The sequence below is a fragment of the Coregonus clupeaformis genome, chromosome 31, assembly GCF_020615455.1.
Source record: "Coregonus clupeaformis isolate EN_2021a chromosome 31, ASM2061545v1, whole genome shotgun sequence".
NCBI lineage: Eukaryota > Metazoa > Chordata > Actinopteri > Salmoniformes > Salmonidae > Coregonus > Coregonus clupeaformis.
In genome coordinates, this window is record NC_059222.1 from 42,316,227 (window position 1) to 42,336,729 (window position 20,503).

Sequence of the window (20,503 nt, forward strand, 5' to 3'; positions counted from 1 at the left end):
GCTGACCTGCTTTCAGGAAAAACCCACTGCTCTATTGTAATTACTCCAAAATATACAGTACCTGTCAAAAGTTTGTATACACCTACTCATTCCAGGGTTTTTCTTTATTTTAACTATTTTCTATATTGTAGAATAAAATAAGTGAAAACATCAACACCATGAAATAACACATATGGAATCATGTAGTAACCAAAAAAGTGTTAAACAAATCAAAATATATTTTTTATTTGAGATTCTTCAAATAGCCACCCTTTGCCTTGATGACAGCTTTGCACACTCATGGTATTCTCTCAACCAGCTTCACCTGGAATGCTTTTCAAACAGTCTTGAAGGAATTCCCAAATATGCTGTGCACCTGTTGGCTGCTTTTCCTTCACTCTGCGGTCTGACTCATCCCAAATCATCTCAATTGGGTTGAGGTTGGGTGATTGTGGAGGCCAGGTCATCTGATGCAGCACTCCATCACTCTCAGCCTTGATAAAATAGCTCTTACACAGCCTGGAGGTGTGTTGGGTCATTGTCTTGTTGGAAAACAAATGGTAGTCCCACTAAGCCCAAACCAGATGGGATGGCGTATCGCTGTAGAACGCTGTGGTAGCCATGCTGGTTAAGTGTGCCTTGAATTCTAAATAAATCACAGACAGTGTCACCAGCAAAGCACCCCCACACCATAACACCTCCTCCTCCATGCTTTACAGTGGGAAATAAACATGCGGAGATCATCCGTTCACCCACACCGCATCTCACAAAGACACGGCGGTTGGAACCAAAATTCTCCAATTCGGACTCCAGACCAAAGGACAAATTTCCACCAGTCTAATGTCCATTGCTCATGTTTCTTGGCCCAAGCAAGTCTCTTCTTCTTATTGGTGTCCTTTAGTAGTGGTTTCTTTGCAGAAATTTGACAATGAAAGCCTGATTCACGCAGTCTCCTCTGAACAGTTGATGTTGAGATGTGTCTGTTACTTGAACTCTGTGAAGCATTTATTTGGGCTGCAATTTCTGAGGCTGGTAACTCTAATTAACTTATCCTCTGCAGCAGAGGTAACTCTGGGTCTTCCATTCCTGTGGCGGTCCTCATGAGAGCCAGTTTCATCATAGCGCTTGATGGTTTTTGCGACTGCACTTGAAGAAACTTTCAAAGTTCTTGACATTTTCCGTATTGACTGACCTTCATGTCTTAAAATAATGGACTGTTGTTTCTCTTTGCTTATTTGAGCTGTTCTTACCATAATATGACTTGGTCTTTTACCAAATAGGGCTATCTTCTGTATACCCCCCCTACCTTGTCACAACACAACTGATTGGCTCAAACGCATTAAGGAAAGAAATTCCACAAATGAACTTTTAAGAAGGCACACCTGTTAATTGAAATGCATTCCAGGTGACTACCTCATGAAGCTGGTTGAGAGAATGCCAAGAGTGTGCAAAGCTGTCATCAAGGCAAAGGGTGGCTATTTGAAGAATCTCAAATATAAAATATATTTTGATTTGTTTAACACTTTTTTTGGTTACTACATGATTCCATATGTGTTATTTCATAGTTTTGATGACTTCACTATTATTCTACAATGTAAAAAATGGTAAAAATAAAGAAAAACCCTTGAATGAGTATGTGTGTCCAAACTTTTGACTGGTAGTGTGTGTTAACTCAGTCTGAACTCTATAGTGGCTGGTCTTATTCATTCTGTGGATAAGGTATTTTACTACTATTGACATTATCACCATCATTAACCATTGTAAATATCTTAAATGATTCCCCTTTTCATTTGGCCCATGTTGCTCACCGTAGGTAGATGACTCCCCACATGTATGTGCGGAACCACATGGCGGTGCCCGCGTTAGCCTGGTACTTCCTGATGAGGATGGGGTGTGGCACAGGTAGCAGGCCCACCAGGGTACCATGCTGGAGGAACTTCAGGATCTCCGACTCGTCGGTCAGACCCCTGGAAGAGATAAACACATAACTTTACTTTAGTACATTCAGTTCTACAGGGACAGTGCACATTAAATAAAAACGTTCCAGTTTTAGCCAGCCGGCTAATTTTCAACTGCAGTCCCTGGGCAGGTAATATCCTCGCTCATCCATGCTAATCCAGTTCTAGTGAATTCTATTGATCACTGTGTTCTGATCACGTCTGGGTTCCACAATCAAGATCACATAATCCTATCGATACTCTCGGTCATAGAGACATCTATTTCTAAACGCTCAGTTTTCTGAACACTTGGGGTTCCACAACCAAAATCACGAAATGTAACCCCTCCATTTCCCTTAGGTTCCTCGTCTCTCTTACTTGTCTATGCAGATCTTCTCCACCTGAGGAACCAGAACTTGTAGCAGCCTCATGATAGTCTGGAGAGGAAGCTTACTCTTCCAGGAGATGACCTAGTACAGAACAGTACAGAGCAGGAAGAAGAGGTTACGACCTATCAGGAGGGAGGGATCTTACCAATGATGTACATAACACCACAGCTGTGAATGTACTGTATGATTGAGGGGGAGGGAGGGAGACAAGGAGGGAGGGAGGGAGGGAGGGAGGGAGGGGAGGGAGACATGGATGGATGGAGGGAGGGAGGGAGGGAGGGATGGAGGGATGGAGGGAGGGATGGATGGAGGGAGGGAGGGAGGGGTGGAGGGAGGGCTCTTACCCAGTCTGGAGTGGGGTTCCAGTACGTAGCTGATGAAGATACACTGGACAAACGACTCCTGGCCAGCTCTGACTCTGGTTGAAAGGCCTCCTTGATAGGAAGAATAGGAACCATTGTAGTCACTAGGCTCAATCTTAATGTCACTGAGAGCCGTAACATACTGTATACCTCTGACAAGTTATTTTGTCCTGTATATAACTTCACTCTAAATGATTCCCACAAGGCTTGCTTTCCAGTGAGCTGCGTTCATGAGTCTCTATATTCAGAGCTCTTACCTTGTTATCTCTCCCCGAGTTGGACTCTGTGTCGCTGGCTCCTGCTATACCACTGGTGTCAGCGGCAGAGGACCGAGGAGAGTGTCTGTGCTGGTCACCAGCCGCCTGAGGCTGCGGAGCGTGTGTGTGTTGGGTAGAGTGTGCGTCCTGGTCACCAGCCGCCTGAGGCTGCGGAGCGTGTGTGTGTTGGGGAGAGTGTGCGTGCTGGTCACCAGCCGCCTGAGGCTGCGGAGCGTGTGTGTGTTGGGGAGAGTGTGCGTCCTGGTCACCAGCCGCCTGAGGCTGCGGAGCGTGTGTGTGTTGGGGAGAGTGTGCGTCCTGGTCACCAGCCGCCTGAGGCTGCGGAGCGTGTGTGTGTTGGGTAGAGTGTGCGTCCTGGTCACCAGCCGCCTGAGGCTGCGGAGCGTGTGTGTGTTGGGTAGAGTGTGCGTCCTGGTCACCAGCCGCCTGAGGCTGCGGAGCGTGTGTGTGTTGGGTAGAGTGTGCGTCCTGGTCACCAGCCGCCTGAGGCTGCGGAGCGTGTGTGTGTTGGGTAGAGTGTGCGTGCTGGTCACCAGCCGCCTGAGGCTGCGGAGCGTGTGTGTGTTGGGGGAGAGTGTGCGTCCTGGTCACCAGCCGCCTGAGGCTGCGGAGCGTGTGTGTGTTGGGTAGAGTGTGCGTGCTGGTCAGTGGTCATCTGCTGGAGACAGACCATGGTGCCATCCTCAGAGACATGAGCCTTCTCTGTCAGCTTGTCGATAGCTACAGGGACCAAACACAACAAGAAAGACCCTTAGGGAACGGTTCAATGGTTTCTAACAATGAAAAAAAAAAAAACTCTGAAAATAATTGTATTACGACTTTTAAAAAAAACTATGTTTTTTTTTTATAAAAAGGGCTGAGAGAATTGCAGAAGTTCTGTGACGAACAGAGTAGTAGGACATAAGTTAGTGATAGCTAAGTGGAAACCCGGCAAGCCCAGTTAAAAGAATTGAATAGAATTAAATATAAAAACAAACCCTTAACATACCATATGGGAATGTGCTTTGCAAAATACAGGCATGCATGGTGAGCTCCAGAAGAGGGGGGGGTACCTGGTATGGCCACGAGACTGGCTTTGAGTGTCCCTGGCTCAGCTGGGACGGCCGGTCGGGACCCCTCCATGGAGATGGTCTCCTGGGAGTTGATACGGGAGATACCGGCTGTACTCTTCTTCTTCACCTGTAGGGCCTCGTTATAAGAATGGAACATTTAATTATTCCGCAAAGCAACTGAACCAAGTGATTACTGACCCACTTTACATGTTTTATGTGATCAACTGTTTTGTCAAGTCAAGATTTATTTAAAGTGCATTTCACATGGATCACTCACAGCACACTACAACATAAAACATTTTTTTTTTAAACCCTGCGGGAGAATATTGACCGTTGGCTTAAAGCCTCCTTTTACTGTTTAATGCAAGAGGATAGAGTTCTACGTTAGAAAGCACATTCTCTCTCTCTCTCTCTCTCTCTCTACCTTGTGGATGGTGGCTGGGTCAGAGGACAGATTGGCCAGCTGGTGAAAGACGTTGCGCTTCCGGATGATGGCGTACACCAGGTTACAGTTACCTGGAAGGAACAGTTACTAGGCAGGTTTATAATGTCAACGTTTCCAGACAGAAGTAGGGAAAAGGGGGATCTTTTAAATAGTGTCAGTCTGGCAGGTTATATTGAGGTTATTTCACGTCGATCATTGTTGATGCAATCCCATTGTCCACCAAGAGGTGGCACAGTTCCCATAGTGCCCAGTCAGTGCTAGGTAACATCTCTGGAGGAGTCTGAGCCAGCCTCTCGACCCCAGCCATTCTAGATTTGCTTTACTACTGTGTGATGTCTGACAACGTGAGACTAGAGCCTCTTTTATTTTTTATTTTTTAAATGTAACCTTTATTTAACTAGTCTTGACAACTCCTTGTCACTTATTGCCATGTCTGGCAAGAAAGCACAATCAGATCTGGGACCTGAGCAAACTAGAGCCAGGCTTTACCATCAAACTGGTACTGGATGATGTTGTTGAAGACCTCCAGCAGGAAGAAGACAAGATGGTGGTTCTGGGAGGCAGAGAAGAGGAACCAGTTGGTGGAGAAGGCTTCCAGGAGGTGGAGCAGCTTGTTAGCTGCCACCATGGACAGACTCTTCAGGTAGGGAGACACTGTGGAGGAGAAACAGGAGTTAGTTGGTTAGCTGCCACCATGGACAGACTCTTCAGGTAGGGAGACACTGTGGAGGAGAAACAGGAGTTAGTTGGTTAGCTGCCACCATGGACAGACTCTTCAGGTAAGGAGACACTGTGGAGGATGGTGGAGTACTGTTGTCAATAACATGCAATACCCAGATGAAGCCAACAGGTGGCGACCATTTCAATGACAGCCAGACACTCACCCAAAGATTTCAATTAGAATAGTAGTATTATATCTCTGTGCACTCACCGTTCACTACGACAGTGAGCAGGCAGTCAAAGAGGGGCTGCAGGCGTTGGTGTCCACTAGTGATAATCTTGTGGAAAATCTAGACAATCACAAATGAAGACTGCCATGAAGCAAATGATCCACCAGTGTCCAGACAGTTATGTTTATACTGTATATCATACTACGATATTATTTTGCGCACTTGAATTATATTTTTTGAATGGTTTTGTGCCTCTGTCATCGGTAAACAACGACCTTCATCGGAACATGCTACCGTACCATTCCATCCTCCCACATGCATCCAGGGAAGCATTGAGACGTCTCTCGGACAGCTCTACTCACCACTATGAGCAGGTCAGCATGAGTACCAGTGAACACAGGGATGTCCATGGGGACTCGTACCGAGTAGGGTTTATTCAGACGCACACCAAAGTTCCTCTCTCCACTCAGTAGCAGCAGGATGAACACACCGATGTGTAACAGGCCCACACGAGCTGCACACACACACAGCACATACAGTTGAAGTCGGACGTTTACATACACTTAGGTTGGAGTCATTAAAACTCGTTTTTCAACCACTCCACACATTTCTTGTTAACAAACCATCGTTTTGGCAAGTCGGTTAGGACATCTACTTTGTGCATGACACAAGTAATTTTCCCAACACTTATAATTCACTGTATCACAATTCCAGTGGGTCAGAAGTTTACATAAACTAAGTTGACTGTGCCTTTAAACAGCTTGGAAAATTCCAGAAAATGATGTCATAGCTTTAGAAGCTTCTGATACGCTAACTGACATAATTTGAGTCAATTGGGCCCTGTGTAGCTCAGTTGGTAGAGCATGGCGCTTGCAATGCCAGGGTTGTGGGTTTATTTCCCACGGGGGGCCAGTATGAAAAATGTATGCACTGTAAGTCACTCTGGATAAGAGCGTCTGTTAAATGACTAAAATGTAAAAATGTACCTGTGGATGTACAGTCGTGGTCAAAAGTTTTGAGAATGACACAAACACTAATTTTCACAAAGTCTGCTGCCTCAGTTTTGATTTGCATATACTCCAAAATGTCATGAAGAGTGATCAAATGAATTGCAATTAATTGCAAAGTCCCTCTTTGCCATGAAAATTAACTTAATCCCAAAATAACATTTCCACTGCATTTCAGCCCTGCCACAAAAGGACCAGCTGCCATTATGTCAGTGATTCTCTCGTTAACACAGGTGAGAGTGTTGACGAGGACAAGGCTGGAGATCACTCTGTCATGCTGATTGAGTTAGAATAACAGACTGGACGCTTTAAAAGGAGGGTGGTGCTTGAAATCATTGTTCTTCCTCTGTTAACCATGGTTACCTGCAAGGAAACACGTGCCGTCATCATTGCTTTGCACAAAAAGGGATTCACAGGCAAGGATATTGCTGCTAGTAAGATTGCACCTAAATCAACCATTTATCGGATCATCAAGAACTTCAAGGAGAGCGGTTCAATTGTTGTGAAGAAGGCGTCAGGGCGCCCAAGAAAGTCCAGCAAGCGCCAGGACCGTCTCCTAAAGTTGATTCAGCTGGGGGATCGGGGCACCACCAGTGCAGAGCTTGCTCAGGAATGGCAGCAGGCAGGTGTGAGTGCATCAGCACGCACAGTGAGGCGAAGACTTTTGGAGGATGGCCTGGTGTCAAGAAGGGCAGCAAAGAAGCTACTTCTCTCCAGGAAAAACATCAAGGACTGAATGATATTCTGCTAAAGGTACAGGGATTGGACTGCTGAGGACTGGGGTAAAGTCATTTTCTCTGATGAATCCCCTTTCCGATTGTTTGGGGCATCCGGAAAACACCTTGTCCGGAGAAGACAAGGTGAGCGCTACCATCAGTCCTGTGTCATGCGTAAAGCATCCTGAGACCATTCATGTGTGGGGTTGCTTCTCAGCCAAGGGAGTGGGCTCACTCACAATTTTGCCTAAGAACACAGCCATGAATAAAGAATGGTACCAACACATCCTCCGAGAGCAACTTCTCCCAACCATCCAAGAACAGTTTGGTGACGACCAATGCCTTTTCCAGCATGATGGAGCTCCTTGTCATAAGGCAAAAGTGATAACTAAGTGGCTCGGGAAACAAAACATCTGCATTTTGGGTCCATGGCCAGGAAACTCCCCAGACCTTAATCCCATTGAGAACTTGTGGTCGATCCTCAAGAGGCGGGTGGACAAACAAAAACCCACAAATTCTGACAAACTCCAAGCATTGATTATGCAAGAATGGGCTGCCATCAGTCAGGATGTGGTCCAGAAGTTAATTGACAGCATGCCAGGGTGGATTGCAGAGGTCTTGAAAAAGAAGGGTCAACACTGCAAATATTGACTCCTCTTTGCATAAACTTAATGTAATTGTCAATAAAAGCCTTTGACACTTATGGAATGCTTGTAATTATACTTCAGTATACCATAGTAACATCTGACAAAAATATCTCATAACATTGAAGCAGCGAACTTTGTGAAGACCAATACTTGTGTCATTCTCAAAACGTTTGACCACGACTGTATTTCAAGGCCTACCTTCAAACTCAGTGCCTCTTTGCTTGACATCTTGGGAAAATGAAAAAAAATCAGCCAAGACCTCAGAAAAAAAATTGTAGACCTCCACAAGTCTGGTTCATCCTTGGGAGCAATTTCCAAACGCCTGAAGGTAATTCGTTCATCTGTACAAACAATAGTACGCAAGTATAAACACCATGGGACCACGCAGCCGTCATACAGCTCAGGAAGGAGACGCGTTTTGTCTCCTAGAGATGAACGTACCTTGGTGCGAAAAGTGCAAATCAATCCCAGAACAGCAGCAAAGGACCTTGTGAAGATGCTGGAGGAAACAAGTACAAAAGTATCTATATCCACAGTAAAATGAGTCCTATATCGACATAACCTGAAAGGCTGCTCAGCAAGGAAGAAGCCACTGCTCCAAAACTGCCATAAAAAAGCCAGACTACGGTTTGCAACTGCACATGGGGACAAAGATCGTACTTCTTGGAGAAATGTCCTCTGGTCTGATGAAACAAAAATAGAACTGTTTGGCCATAATGACCTTCGTTATGTTTAGAGGAAAAAGGGGGGTGCTTGCAAGCCAAAGAACACCATCCCAACCGTGAAGCACGGGGGTGGCAGCATAATGCTGTGAGGGTGCTTTGCTGCAGGAGGGACTGGTGCACTTCACAAAATAGATGGCATCATGAGGAAGGAAAATGATGTGGATGTATTGAAGCAACATCAAGACATCAGTCAGGAAGTTAAAGCTTGGTCGCAAATGGGTCTTCCAAATGGACAATGACCCCAAGCATACTTCCAAAGTTGTGGCAAAATGGCTTAAGGACAACAAAGTCAAGGTATTGGAGTGGCCATCACAAAGCCCTGACCTCAATCCTATAGAAAATGTGTGGGCAGAACTGAAAAAGCTTGTGCGAGCAAGGAGGCCTACAAACCTGACTCAGTTACACCAGCTCTGTCAGTAGGAATGGGCCAAAATTCACCCAACTTATTGTGGGTAGCTTGTGGAAGGCTACCCGAAACGTTTGACCCAAGTTAAACAATTTAAAGGCAATGCTACCAAATACTAATTGAGTGTATGTAAACTTCTGACCCACTGGGAATATGATGAAAGAAATGAAAGCTGAAATAAATCATTATCTCTACTATTATTCTGACATTTCACATTCTTAAAATAAAGTGGTGATCCTAACTGACCTAAGACAGGGAGTTTTTACTAGATGCTTTATGCATACCGACTGAGATGCTTTATGCATACGGGCCCAGTATGTTAGAAGGGTGTACGTAAACTTCCCACTTCAACGCTAGAAGAAGAAAAGAACACAGTTGTGTGTGACTCACACTGGTCAGCCCGTGCATCATTCAGGTAGAACAGGATAGGTACCAGGACATCCAGAACATCACTGCTCTTCAACACGAAGAACAGGAACTTCTGAAACACACAAAAATAGCAAGTTTGTAGGCTAAAGGAGATCAACAAACAAACAAAGGCGCTAAGAGAGTGAACTTCAATATTATATGAATATTCTCGCTTGTACGGTGTGGAAACAGTTAGGAACAACAGTACTTGTACGGTGTGGAAACAGTTAGGAACAACAGTACTTGTACGGTGTGGAAACAGTTAGGAACAACAGTACTTGTACGGTGTGGAAACAGTTAGGAACAACAGTACTTGTACGGTGTGGAAACAGTTAGGAACAACAGTACTTGTACGGTGTGGAAACAGTTAGGAACAACAGTACTTGCATGGTGTGGAAACAGTTAGGAACAACAGTACTTGTACGGTGTGGAAACAGTTAGGAACAACAGTACTTGTACGGTGTGGAAACAGTTAGGAACAACAGTACTTGTATGGTGTGGAAACAGTTAGGAACAACAGTACTTGTATGGTGTGGAAACAGTTAGGAACAACAGTACTTGTACGGTGTGGAAACAGTTAGGAACAACAGTACTTGTATGGTGTGGAAACAGTTAGGAACAACAGTACTTGTATGGTGTGGAAACAGTTAGGAACAACAGTACTTGTATGGTGTGGAAACAGTTAGGAACAACAGTACTTGTATGGTGTGGAAACAGTTAGGAACAACAGTACTTGCATGGTGTGGAAACAGTTAGGAACAACAGTACTTGTATGGTGTGGAAACAGTTAGGAACAACAGTACTTGTATGGTGTGGAAACAGTTAGGAACAACAGTACTTGTATGGTGTGGAAACAGTTAGGAACAACAGTACTTGTATGGTGTGGAAACAGTTAGGAACAACAGTACTTGTACGGTGTGGAAACAGTTAGGAACAACAGTACTTGTACGGTGTGGAAACAGTTAGGAACAACAGTACTTGTACGGTGTGGAAACAGTTAGGAACAACAGTACTTGTACGGTGTGGAAACAGTTAGGAACAACAGTACTTGTACGGTGTGGAAACAGTTAGGAACAACAGTACTTGTACGGTGTGGAAACAGTTAGGAACAACAGTACTTGTACGGTGTGGAAACAGTTAGGAACAACAGTACTTGTATGGTGTGGAAACAGTTAGGAACAACAGTACTTGTACGGTGTGGAAACAGTTAGGAACAACAGTACTTGTACGGTGTGGAAACAGTTAGGAACAACAGTACTTGTATGGTGTGGAAACAGTTAGGAACAACAGTACTTGTATGGTGTGGAAACAGTTAGGAACAACAGTACTTGTATGCGGTGTGGAAACAGTTAGGAACAACAGTACTTGTACGGTGTGGAAACAGTTAGGAACAACAGTACTTGTACGGTGTGGAAACAGTTAGGAACAACAGTACTTGTATGGTGTGGAAACAGTTAGGAACAACAGTACTTGTATGGTGTGGAAACAGTTAGGAACAACAGTACTTGTATGGTGTGGAAACAGTTAGGAACAACAGTACTGTGCTTAAAAATATCAGACCCCCAGAGGTCAGACACAAACACTAGACCAGACTTGTCCAAGCTAAAGCAAGATCATTATCACAATCTTTTAAAAACGTGATCTCGAGAGAAGCTGCAAACGTCACTTAGGTGATGAAACACATTGAAACATCAAACATGTATTTGGAGGTACACACTTATAGGCATCTCCTCAGTGCATTCCCTATCGGAGAGAGAGTAGGATGTAAAGTGATGATGTAATCAATGTGCGACACACCGAGGCGTGTCCCAAGCACACAGATGGAGGCAGAAGGGTAGAGCATTTGGATGCAGAAAGTGTTGAGGTGGACAGGTGTGATAGGCCATAGCTTGCAGCACAGAGCTCCAGAGGCAGGCCAACTAACAAACACAGATGTGTCACTTTACCTTACTCTATAGATGACCCTCACAGTGTTCAATAGATGACCCTCACAGTGTTCTATAGATGACCATCACAGTGTTCTATAGATGACCATCACAGTGTTCTATAGATGACCCTCACAGTGTTCTATAGATGACCCTCACAGTGTTCAATAGATGACCCTCACAGTGTTCAATAGATGACCATCACAGTGTTCAATAGATGACCCTCACAGTGTTCTATACATGACCCTCACAGTGTTCTATACATGACCCTCACAGTGTTCTATACATGACCCTCACAGTGTTCTATACATGACCCTCACAGTGTTCTATACATGACCCTCACAGTGTTCTATACATGACCCTCACAGTGTTCTATACATGACCCTCACAGTGTTCTCATCTAAAACAACAGCTGCACAATTATTCTTATTCAATGAGCTGTAAATATACAACTAATGGCCAGTAATGTTGAAAACAGCTGAGAAGAGTGACGCTACAAAGAACAGCAGGAACCACATGACCTAGGATGGTCTTAGGGCAGAAGAGCTCTGTGCACTCTGAAATCTTGTTGAAGTCCCAAACAGATCTGGGGCCAGGATAGAAGTGATGGGGGGAGACTACTAGTCCATATTCATCTAGGATAGTGTTAAGGCTAGGGCTGTGGCAGTCAAGAAATTGTCAGCCAGTTGTTGTCACGCAAAAGACTGCCGGTCTCACAGTAATTGACCGTTAATTAACATAAACACGTTTAGCATCTCCTGGCACACATACAAGCCGCTGATGCACGCCTTTGGAACATCTACATTTAAAAAAGTAGAATAAATACATTTAATACACACCATCACAATAAATACATTATTTATGTTAGGCAGGTCTAAAAGAACGATATGAAGAAAATGTATTTCAGAAGAACAGAATATGAGTTGGCCTACTGTATGTTAGACTATCTGGCTATGCGCCATGCCATGGGCAGTAGGCTAGTTAATTTAGCAGACAAGATATGCTTATAAGTCCCGTGCCATTATTTTATATTATATGATTTTATAGTAAGAATAATGTAATTGAACAAAAAATAAAAAGGATATTTTTCCCATTCCTGAGCGAGTGCACATATGAAGTGGCAATGTTGAACGTAAAAGTGATAATTTGAAACAGGTCCGATAAACTCGATTTTGAGTTATTTGGCAACTTTAGTTGTGAATGATACAAACTTAGAATGTCTTAGAAATCAAAAGATATATGGGCTGCAAGATGCGACTATAGGTTATTAATGATGGGCATTCATATGAAGTTGGTCCCCCCTTTGCTGCTATAACAGCCTCTACTCTTCTGGGAAGGCTTTCCACTAGATGTTGGAACATTGCTGCGGGGACTTTCTTCCATTCAGCCACAAGAGCATTAGTGAGGTCGGGCACTGATGTTGGGCGATTAGGCCCGGCTCGCAGTTGGTGTTCCAATTCATTCCAAAGTTGTTCGATGGGGTTGAGGTCAGGGCTCTGTGCAGGCCAGTCAAGTTCTTCCACACCGATCTCGACAAATCATTTCTGTATGGACCTTGCTTTGTGCACGGGGGCACAGGAAAGGGCCTTTCCCAAACTGTTGCCACAATGTTGGAAGCACAGAATCGTGTAGAATGTCATTCTATGCTGTAGCGTTAAGATTTCCCTTCACTGGAACTAAGGGCCTAGCCCTTCTACTGCCAATGTTTGTCTATGGAGTTTGCATGGCTGTGTGCTCGATTTTATATACCTGTCAGCAACGGGTGTGGCTGAAATAGATGAATCCACTAATTTGAAGGGGTGTCCACATACTTTTGTATATATAGTTAGAATGGCCCATTATCAAACGGACAGGAGGGGGGAGAGAGACATGTCCTCTGTCTGACTCGAATAGCGAGGGTAGGCTACTCTGGTTATTTCACTCCAAGCATCAACCAACCACTGTTTGAGGAGCATGCAGCCTCTTCCTGCTCGACAGGTAATATTCCGCCCAAACTCTGTATGCCATGGGCTCTCCAACCCTGTTCCTGCAGCTACCTAGTGGTTAATTTGGGAAACCAAGTGACATCTGTTCGGGAACATTGATAGTAACATGTTTTCAAAACAAAACATATTTAATTAAACCGTTGACAGCCCCCAGGAGATGGAAAATCAAGGTAGTGAGATATTCTGTAGCTAAAAGGTAATGTGTCAGGCTACTAATTATGAAAAATATGAAAAGAAATCCCTATTACTAGGCTATTCAAATACAAATTCACTATAATTGTAGGCCGACTCTGTAAGACGCCCTGTACAATCAGTGAAGCAACGGCATTTGCCTAAGCTTATCTATACGTTCTCTCCCAGACTCATGGGATATAAAGTTTGAAGCGTAGCATAATGTAACCAGTCCATCCAGTTTGCATAATAGTACAGTCCACACTCAAAGGCGATTACTAGAATTTGTTTAATTTTTAGAGGATAGGCTAGACCAGTTACAGTGGGGAGAACAAGTATTTGATACACTGCCGATTTTGCAGGTTTTCCTACTTACAAAGCATGTAGAGGTCTGTCATTTTTATCATAGGTACACTTCAACTGTGAGAGACGGAATCTAAAACAAAAATCCAGAAAATCACATTGTATGATTTTTAAGTAATTAATTTGCATTTTATTGCATGACATAAGTATTTGATCACCTACCAACCAGTAAGAATTCCGGCTCTCACAGACCTGTTAGTTTTTCTTTAAGAAGCCCTCCTGTTCTCTACTCAGTACTGCAAATACTTGTTCTCCCCACTGTATGTACCAAAAACATCTTAAATCAGCTTTTTTTTTTTTTATGTTTTTCTGCCCATACGTAATTTGCATTAGGCTATGTATTGTATAACGGCATAATCATTATTTTAATTCAGCGTTTTTCCCCCCTGGGCTTTGACTCGTATATAGGCCTACAGTATATACGTATGCATAAACTCAAATATACGTATGAGTGTTTTGAATGAATCATCACCTTAGAAAGTACTGTGCATTTCGTTGTGTTAGGCTTTGAAACAACATCCTCAACGACCATGTTTTCATGTTACCACCCGTTGTTCTTTCTTCATACTGATCGATCACAGTGTGAGGCGAGTTTTTAAAAGCGCGATACTGTTTATGATAAGTGTTTGATGTGATTTTCGATTGGATTTGCATCGATGTCCGAGTGGTTAGAGGGACAATAGAGCCCTGAGTACCAGGCCATTAGGACCTGATGGTTAGAGGGACAATAGAGCCCTGAGTACCAGGTCATTAGGACCTGATGGTTAGAGGGAAATAGAGCCCTGAGTACCAGGCCGTTAGGACCTGATGGTTAGAGGGACAATAGAGCCCTGAGTACCAGGCCATTAGGACCTGATGGTTAGAGGGACAATAGAGCCCTGAGTACCAGGTCATTAGGACCTGATGGTTAGAGGGACAATAGAGCCCTGAGTACCAGGTCATTAGGACCTGATGGTTAGAGGGACAATAGAGCCCTGAGTACCAGGTCATTAGGACCTGATGGTTAGAGGGACAATAGAGCCCTGAGTACCAGGTCATTAGGACCTGATGGTTAGAGGGACAATAGAGCCCTGAGTACCAGGTCATTAGGACCTGATGGTTAGAGGGACAATAGAGCCCTGAGTACCAGGCCATTAGGACCTGATGGTTAGAGGGACAATAGAGCCCTGAGTACCAGGTCATTAGGACCTGATGGTTAGAGGGACAATAGAGCCCTGAGTACCAGGCCGTTAGCGACCTGATGGTTAGAGGGACAATAGAGCCCTGAGTACCAGGCCATTAGGACCTGATGGTCATTAATAGCGAGTTGGGTACTAACCAACGCATGTCTCCCGAGTGGCGCAGTGGTCTAAGGCGCCGCGTCGCAGTGCTAACTGTGCCACTAGAGATCCTTGGGGCGGCGCACAATTGGCCCAGCGTCGTCCACGGTAGGGGAGGGAATGGCCGGCAGGGATGTAGCTCAGTTGATAGAGCATGGCGTTTGTAACGCCAGGGTTGTGGGTTCGATTCCCAATGAGGGGCCAGTATAAAAAATAAATTAAAAAAATATGTATTCACTAACTGTAAGTCGCTCTGGATAAGAGCGTCTGCTAAATGACTCAAATGTAAATGTAAATGTCCAGAATGCATAAGAAGAGATTACCGTTACTCATGACTGGCAGTGTGGCGGTAATACAGTCACCCGTTACTCATGACTGGCGGTGTGGCGGTAATACAGTCACCCGTTACTCATGACTGGCGGTGTGGCGGTAATACAGTCACCCGTTACTCATGACTGCCGGTGTGGCGGTAATACAGTCACCCGTTACTCATGACTGGCGGTGTGGCGGTAATACAGTCACCCGTTACTCATGACTGCCGGTGTGGCGGTAATACAGTCACCCGTTACTCATGACTGCCGGTGTGGCGGTAATACAGTCACCGCAACAGTCCTAGTTAAGGCTAATACAGCAGTGTTGTATCCTTCAATGTAGGAATGATGCGATGCAGGTACTAGCGCTCCGGTCCGAACCTTGTTGAAGTCACAGAGCTTCCAGAAGAGCACCAGTAACTCCTGGTGGAACTGGATCTTCTTGGCTGAGTTGGGCAGGTAGGTCTGGATCAGAGGGTTGGTCATCAGTCTGGCAAGACCCTTCAGGATGAAGCTGAAGTCCTGGAGAAAGACAACAACAAACTCACCCTTCAATGTACTGTGACTTGAATGGTTAGAAAAAGGACCTCTGATTGACCCGGAGTCATATTGACCGTTTAAACAGTGTACGTTAGTGTCTTACCTCCTCCCTATGGATCCTGGACAGGTAGTTTACAAACAGGTTGTCTGGTCCTACAGGCTGAGAACACAAGAAAGAGAAACATTATGACAACAGATGATACAACAACCAACAATTCCACGTGGCCAGAGGCAAGATGGCGCTACCGCCATGTTACTTATTCCTATCCAGATCTCCACAGGGGATTGGAGAATCAGGGTCTCTTTTTACCTCCTGGTCCTCCATGGTGGAGTCTGAGTGGTCCAGGCTGTGTTGGGCTGCGGCTGGCCCGGTCTCGTGCTCCAGAGTCACTATGAGGACCTGGACAGCATGCTCCACCAGCACCTCTCGGTAGTCAGAGAACATCAGGTGGTTGTAGGGGATACCGTACCCCACTGGGTCATAGGCGCACACCACGTTGAGGAGAGACGTGAAGAGAGGCAGGCTATGTCTGGGAGGGGGAGGAAGAGGTTACGATTAGTGTAACACACACACACACACACACTCTCTTCAAACCAAATCATCAGTCATAAAGTGTGTGTGTGTGTGTGTGTGTGTGTGTGTGTGTGTGTTACCGGTTGTCTGTTGCGCAGAAGAAGGTAACCCAGGGGTTGAGGATGTTGTCAGCAGAGGGGGGCAGGTACATGGCTTCAGAGAAACAGGTCAGCAGCAGCTTTAGAAGCTCCATCCTGACCACAACAGTGGAGAGAGAATAATAGGAACAAATCTGAAATCAACTCCGAGCCCCTTGGCTCTGAGACGGCTGGACAGGTGTACATGGTAGGAGTTTAATCTTGCCCCCTGATGTACCAAGTGGAATTGTCGCTATATTGAGTATACCCTATCCTACACAAGTAGATCTAGTAATTCAGGGATGCCCCCCCCCCCCCTCCGTCCTCCCTGGGTCTCACCTGTTGAGGTCGTGGATATAGTTGAGAGGGGGTGACTGAGCGAACCCCACCCCTGCCTCCCAGATGTACTCACAGCTGTCTATGGACTGCATGTCCTCCGCTGTGTCCTGGAGAAGAGGGGAACACGGAGGTGACCTTCAAACCTAGTCTAGCAGTAATTATATTTTAATTAAATGAAATGCTATTGTTACACTCCATAAACATAGCACAATGATTGTTTGGTTAATTAAACATGGTACAAACCATAGTTCACTGCACAACGTGTCATGTAAAGAATTCATGATCGTCAAATGGGAAGGTGATGAGGGCACAAAGGAGATGGTGGGCCATGCTTTATTCATATCAGCAGAGAGGGTAGCAAGCTGTGACTGTGAGAGCTGTGACTGTGAGAGCTGTGACTGTGAGAGCTGTGACTGTGAGAGCTGTGACTGTGGGAGCTGTGACTGTGGGAGCTGTGACTGTGGAGCTGTGACTGTGACTGTGAGAGCTGTGACTGTGACTGTGAGAGCTGTGACTGTGAGAGCTGTGACTGTGAGAGCTGAATCATGAACTAAACGCATCGTGGCTTGTCGGTCATGAACGGGTGACTGATAATGGAGCATGGTACTACAGTAGCAGTCAACAGCCTGATGGACAGCCAGGGGGGGGGTGGATGCATGTTCATGTTCCTGTAGCTGTGATTATCTATTCCATACAGATATCGGATCTTCATTTGATCACTTTTGTCACGGGACATTTTTCCTGCGCATCACAAAATTCAAATGAGTTTAGTTTAGATACGTTCACTGAAAAGCCACAGTTCCCGTTCTCTCCATGCGGCGGCAGAGTGTCATTCGGACCAGCGCCAGCTATCAAAATCATCCTCCTCACTCGCTCAAACGCTAAAGCTCCAGACAGAATATTCATAAAAATGTCCTACTGTAGGCCTGTAGGTTACTGCAACATAAAAATGTACAAAAATGCATCCATACACATCAACAACCGTCGTTTCATGTAGCTTCATCACACAAGATAGATATTGGTCTCCACTACGACATACAAGTGTCAAGTGTATCCGAAATGCAGCTGTACACCTAAACTATAGCTAATCAAAACTAATCGCACAGGTCTATAATATCAGATTTAAAGACAAGATGACATTGAGAATAGTGAGGTAGCCTACAGGATGGAGCGCAATGGCACATGAAAGAGAGCGACTGAATAAAAAAAATAAAAAAATAAAAAAACACACATACTATGATTGTTTTGATCTACAGTATATATTATCAACAAAGAAGACGTCTTAAGGTTTCTAATTTCTAAGGTTACGAATCACCTGTCAAAACTGAGTTCAATTGTGGCCTGGGGTGGTCTAGCAGTTAGGGCCGGCCACTGCCTTCAGCGCACACATACAGAGTGAACAAAACATTAGGAACACCTTCCTAATATTGAGCTGCACACCTCCTTGTGCCCTCAGAACAGCCTCAATTCATCGGGGGCATGGACTCTACAAGGTGTCGAAAGCATTACACAGGGATGCTGGCCCATGTTGACTCCAATGCTTCCCACAGTTGTGTCAAGTTGGCTGGATGTCCTTTGGGTGGTGGCCCATTCTTGATACAGATGGGAAACTGTTGAGCGTGAAAAACCCAGCAGCGTTGCAGTTCTTGACACACTCAAACCGGTGTGCCTGGCACCTACTACCATACCCTGTTCAAAGGCACTTACACCTTTTGTCTTGCCTATTCACCCTCTGAATGGCACACATACACAATCCATGTCTCAATAACATGTCTCCTCCCCTTCATCTACACGGATTGCAGTGGATTTAACAGGTACAGTGGCTTGCAAAAGTATTCACCCCCCTTGGCATGTTTCCTATTTTGTTGCCTTACAACCTGGAATTAAAATGGATTTTTGGGGGGTTTGTATCATTTGATTTACACAACATGCCTACCACTTTGAAGATGCAAAATATCTTTTATTGTGAAACAAACAAGAAATAAGACAAAAAAACATAAATCTTGAGTGTGCATAATTATTTACCCCCCCAAAGTCAATACTTTGTAGAGCCACCTTTTGCAGCAATTACAGCTGCAAGTCTCTTGGGGTATGTCTCCATAAGCTTGGCACATCTAGCCACTTAGATTTTTGCCCATTCTTCAAGGCAAAACTGCTCCAGCTCCTTCAAGTTGGATAGGTTCCGCTGGTGTACAGCAATCTTGAAGTCATACCACAGATTCTCAATTGGATTGAGGTCTGGGCTTTGACTAGGCCATTCCAAGACATTTAAATGTTTCCCCTTAAACATTAACATTTACATTTTAGTCATTTAGCAGACGCTCTTATCCAGAGCGACTTACAGGAGCAATTAGGGTTAAGTGCCTTGCTCAAGGGCACATCGACAGATTTTTCACCTAGTCGGCTCAGGGATTAGAACCAGCGACCTTTCGGTTACTGGCACAACGCTCTTAACCACTAAGCTACCTGCCGCCCACTCGAGTGTTGCTTTAGCAGTATGCTTAGGGTCATTGCCCTGCTGGAAGGTGAACCTCCGTCCCAGTCTCAAATCTCTGGAAGACTGAAACAGGTTTCCCTCAAGAATTTCCCTGTATTTAGCGCCATCCATCATTCCTTCAATTCTGACCAGTTTCCCAGTCCCTGCCGATGAAAACATCCCCACAGCATGATGCTGCCACCACCATGCTTCACTGTGGGGATGGTGTTCTCGGGGTGATGAGAGGTGTTGGGTTTGCGCCAGACATAGCGTTTTCCTTGATGGCCAAAAAGCTCAATTTTAGTCTCATCTGACCAGAGTACCTTCTTCCATTTGTTTGGAGAGTCTCCCACATGGCTTTTGGCGAACACCAAACGTGTTTGCTTATTTTTTTGATTTTTTTGCTTATTTGGTTTGATTCCAGCCCACGCCTCCTGGAACAAATAACTCAATCCCCCCCGATTTACTAAATTTTGTTACACATTTCAAATATGGACTTGATAAGAAAGGCCTACTTAATGGATAACATACAGTGCCTTCAGAAAGTATTCACACCCCTTGAATTTTTCCACATTTGAAAATGAAGCCTGAATTTAAAATGGATGAAACATAGATTTTTGGTCACTGGCCTACACACAAAACCCCATAATGTCAAAGTGGAATTATGTTTTTCGAAATGTTTACATATAAAAAAAAATGAAAAGCTGAAATGTCTTGAGTCAATAAGTATTCAACCCCTTTGTTACGCCAAACCTAAATAAGCTCAGGAGTAGAAATGTGCTTAACAAGTCACATAATAGGTTGCATGGACTCACTCTGTGTGCAATAATTGTGTTTATCATGATTTTTGAATGACTACCTCATCTTTGTACCTCACACATACATATAATTGTAAGGTCCCTCAGTCGAGCAGTGAATTTCAAGCACACATTCAACCACAAAGACCAGGGAGGTTATCCAATGTCTCGCAAAGAAGGATATCTATTGGTAGACATTGAATAGACATTGAATAAAAAAATAGACATTGAATATCCTTTTGAGCATGGTAAAGTTATTAATTACACTTTGGATGGTGTATCAATACACCCAGTCACTACAAATATACAGGCGTCCTTCCTAACTCAGTTGCCGGAAAGGAAGGAAACCGCTCAGGGATTTCACCATGAGGCCAATGGTGACTTT

The 20,503-nt window shown here is 44.6% G+C and overlaps 1 protein-coding gene across 1 annotated transcript in view; it reads right to left on the reverse strand.

Annotated features, from left to right (window-relative positions):
- LOC121547740 (protein HID1) overlaps positions 1–20,503 on the reverse strand; it is a 36,833-nt gene that overhangs the window by 1,665 nt on the left and 14,665 nt on the right. The window contains exons 5-20 of the mRNA XM_045209730.1: positions 16,846–16,952; positions 16,510–16,623; positions 16,166–16,385; positions 15,959–16,015; positions 15,697–15,837; positions 9,224–9,314; positions 5,695–5,846; positions 5,374–5,452; positions 4,932–5,096; positions 4,422–4,513; positions 3,998–4,133; positions 3,508–3,665; positions 2,925–3,470; positions 2,650–2,739; positions 2,295–2,386; positions 1,788–1,946 (exon numbers count right to left, since the gene is read on the reverse strand). Coding sequence (XP_045065665.1) covers positions 1,788–1,946; positions 2,295–2,386; positions 2,650–2,739; positions 2,925–3,470; positions 3,508–3,665; positions 3,998–4,133; positions 4,422–4,513; positions 4,932–5,096; positions 5,374–5,452; positions 5,695–5,846; positions 9,224–9,314; positions 15,697–15,837; positions 15,959–16,015; positions 16,166–16,385; positions 16,510–16,623; positions 16,846–16,952 — 2,399 coding nt within the window. The remainder of the gene's footprint in view (positions 1–1,787; positions 1,947–2,294; positions 2,387–2,649; positions 2,740–2,924; positions 3,471–3,507; positions 3,666–3,997; positions 4,134–4,421; positions 4,514–4,931; positions 5,097–5,373; positions 5,453–5,694; positions 5,847–9,223; positions 9,315–15,696; positions 15,838–15,958; positions 16,016–16,165; positions 16,386–16,509; positions 16,624–16,845; positions 16,953–20,503) is intronic.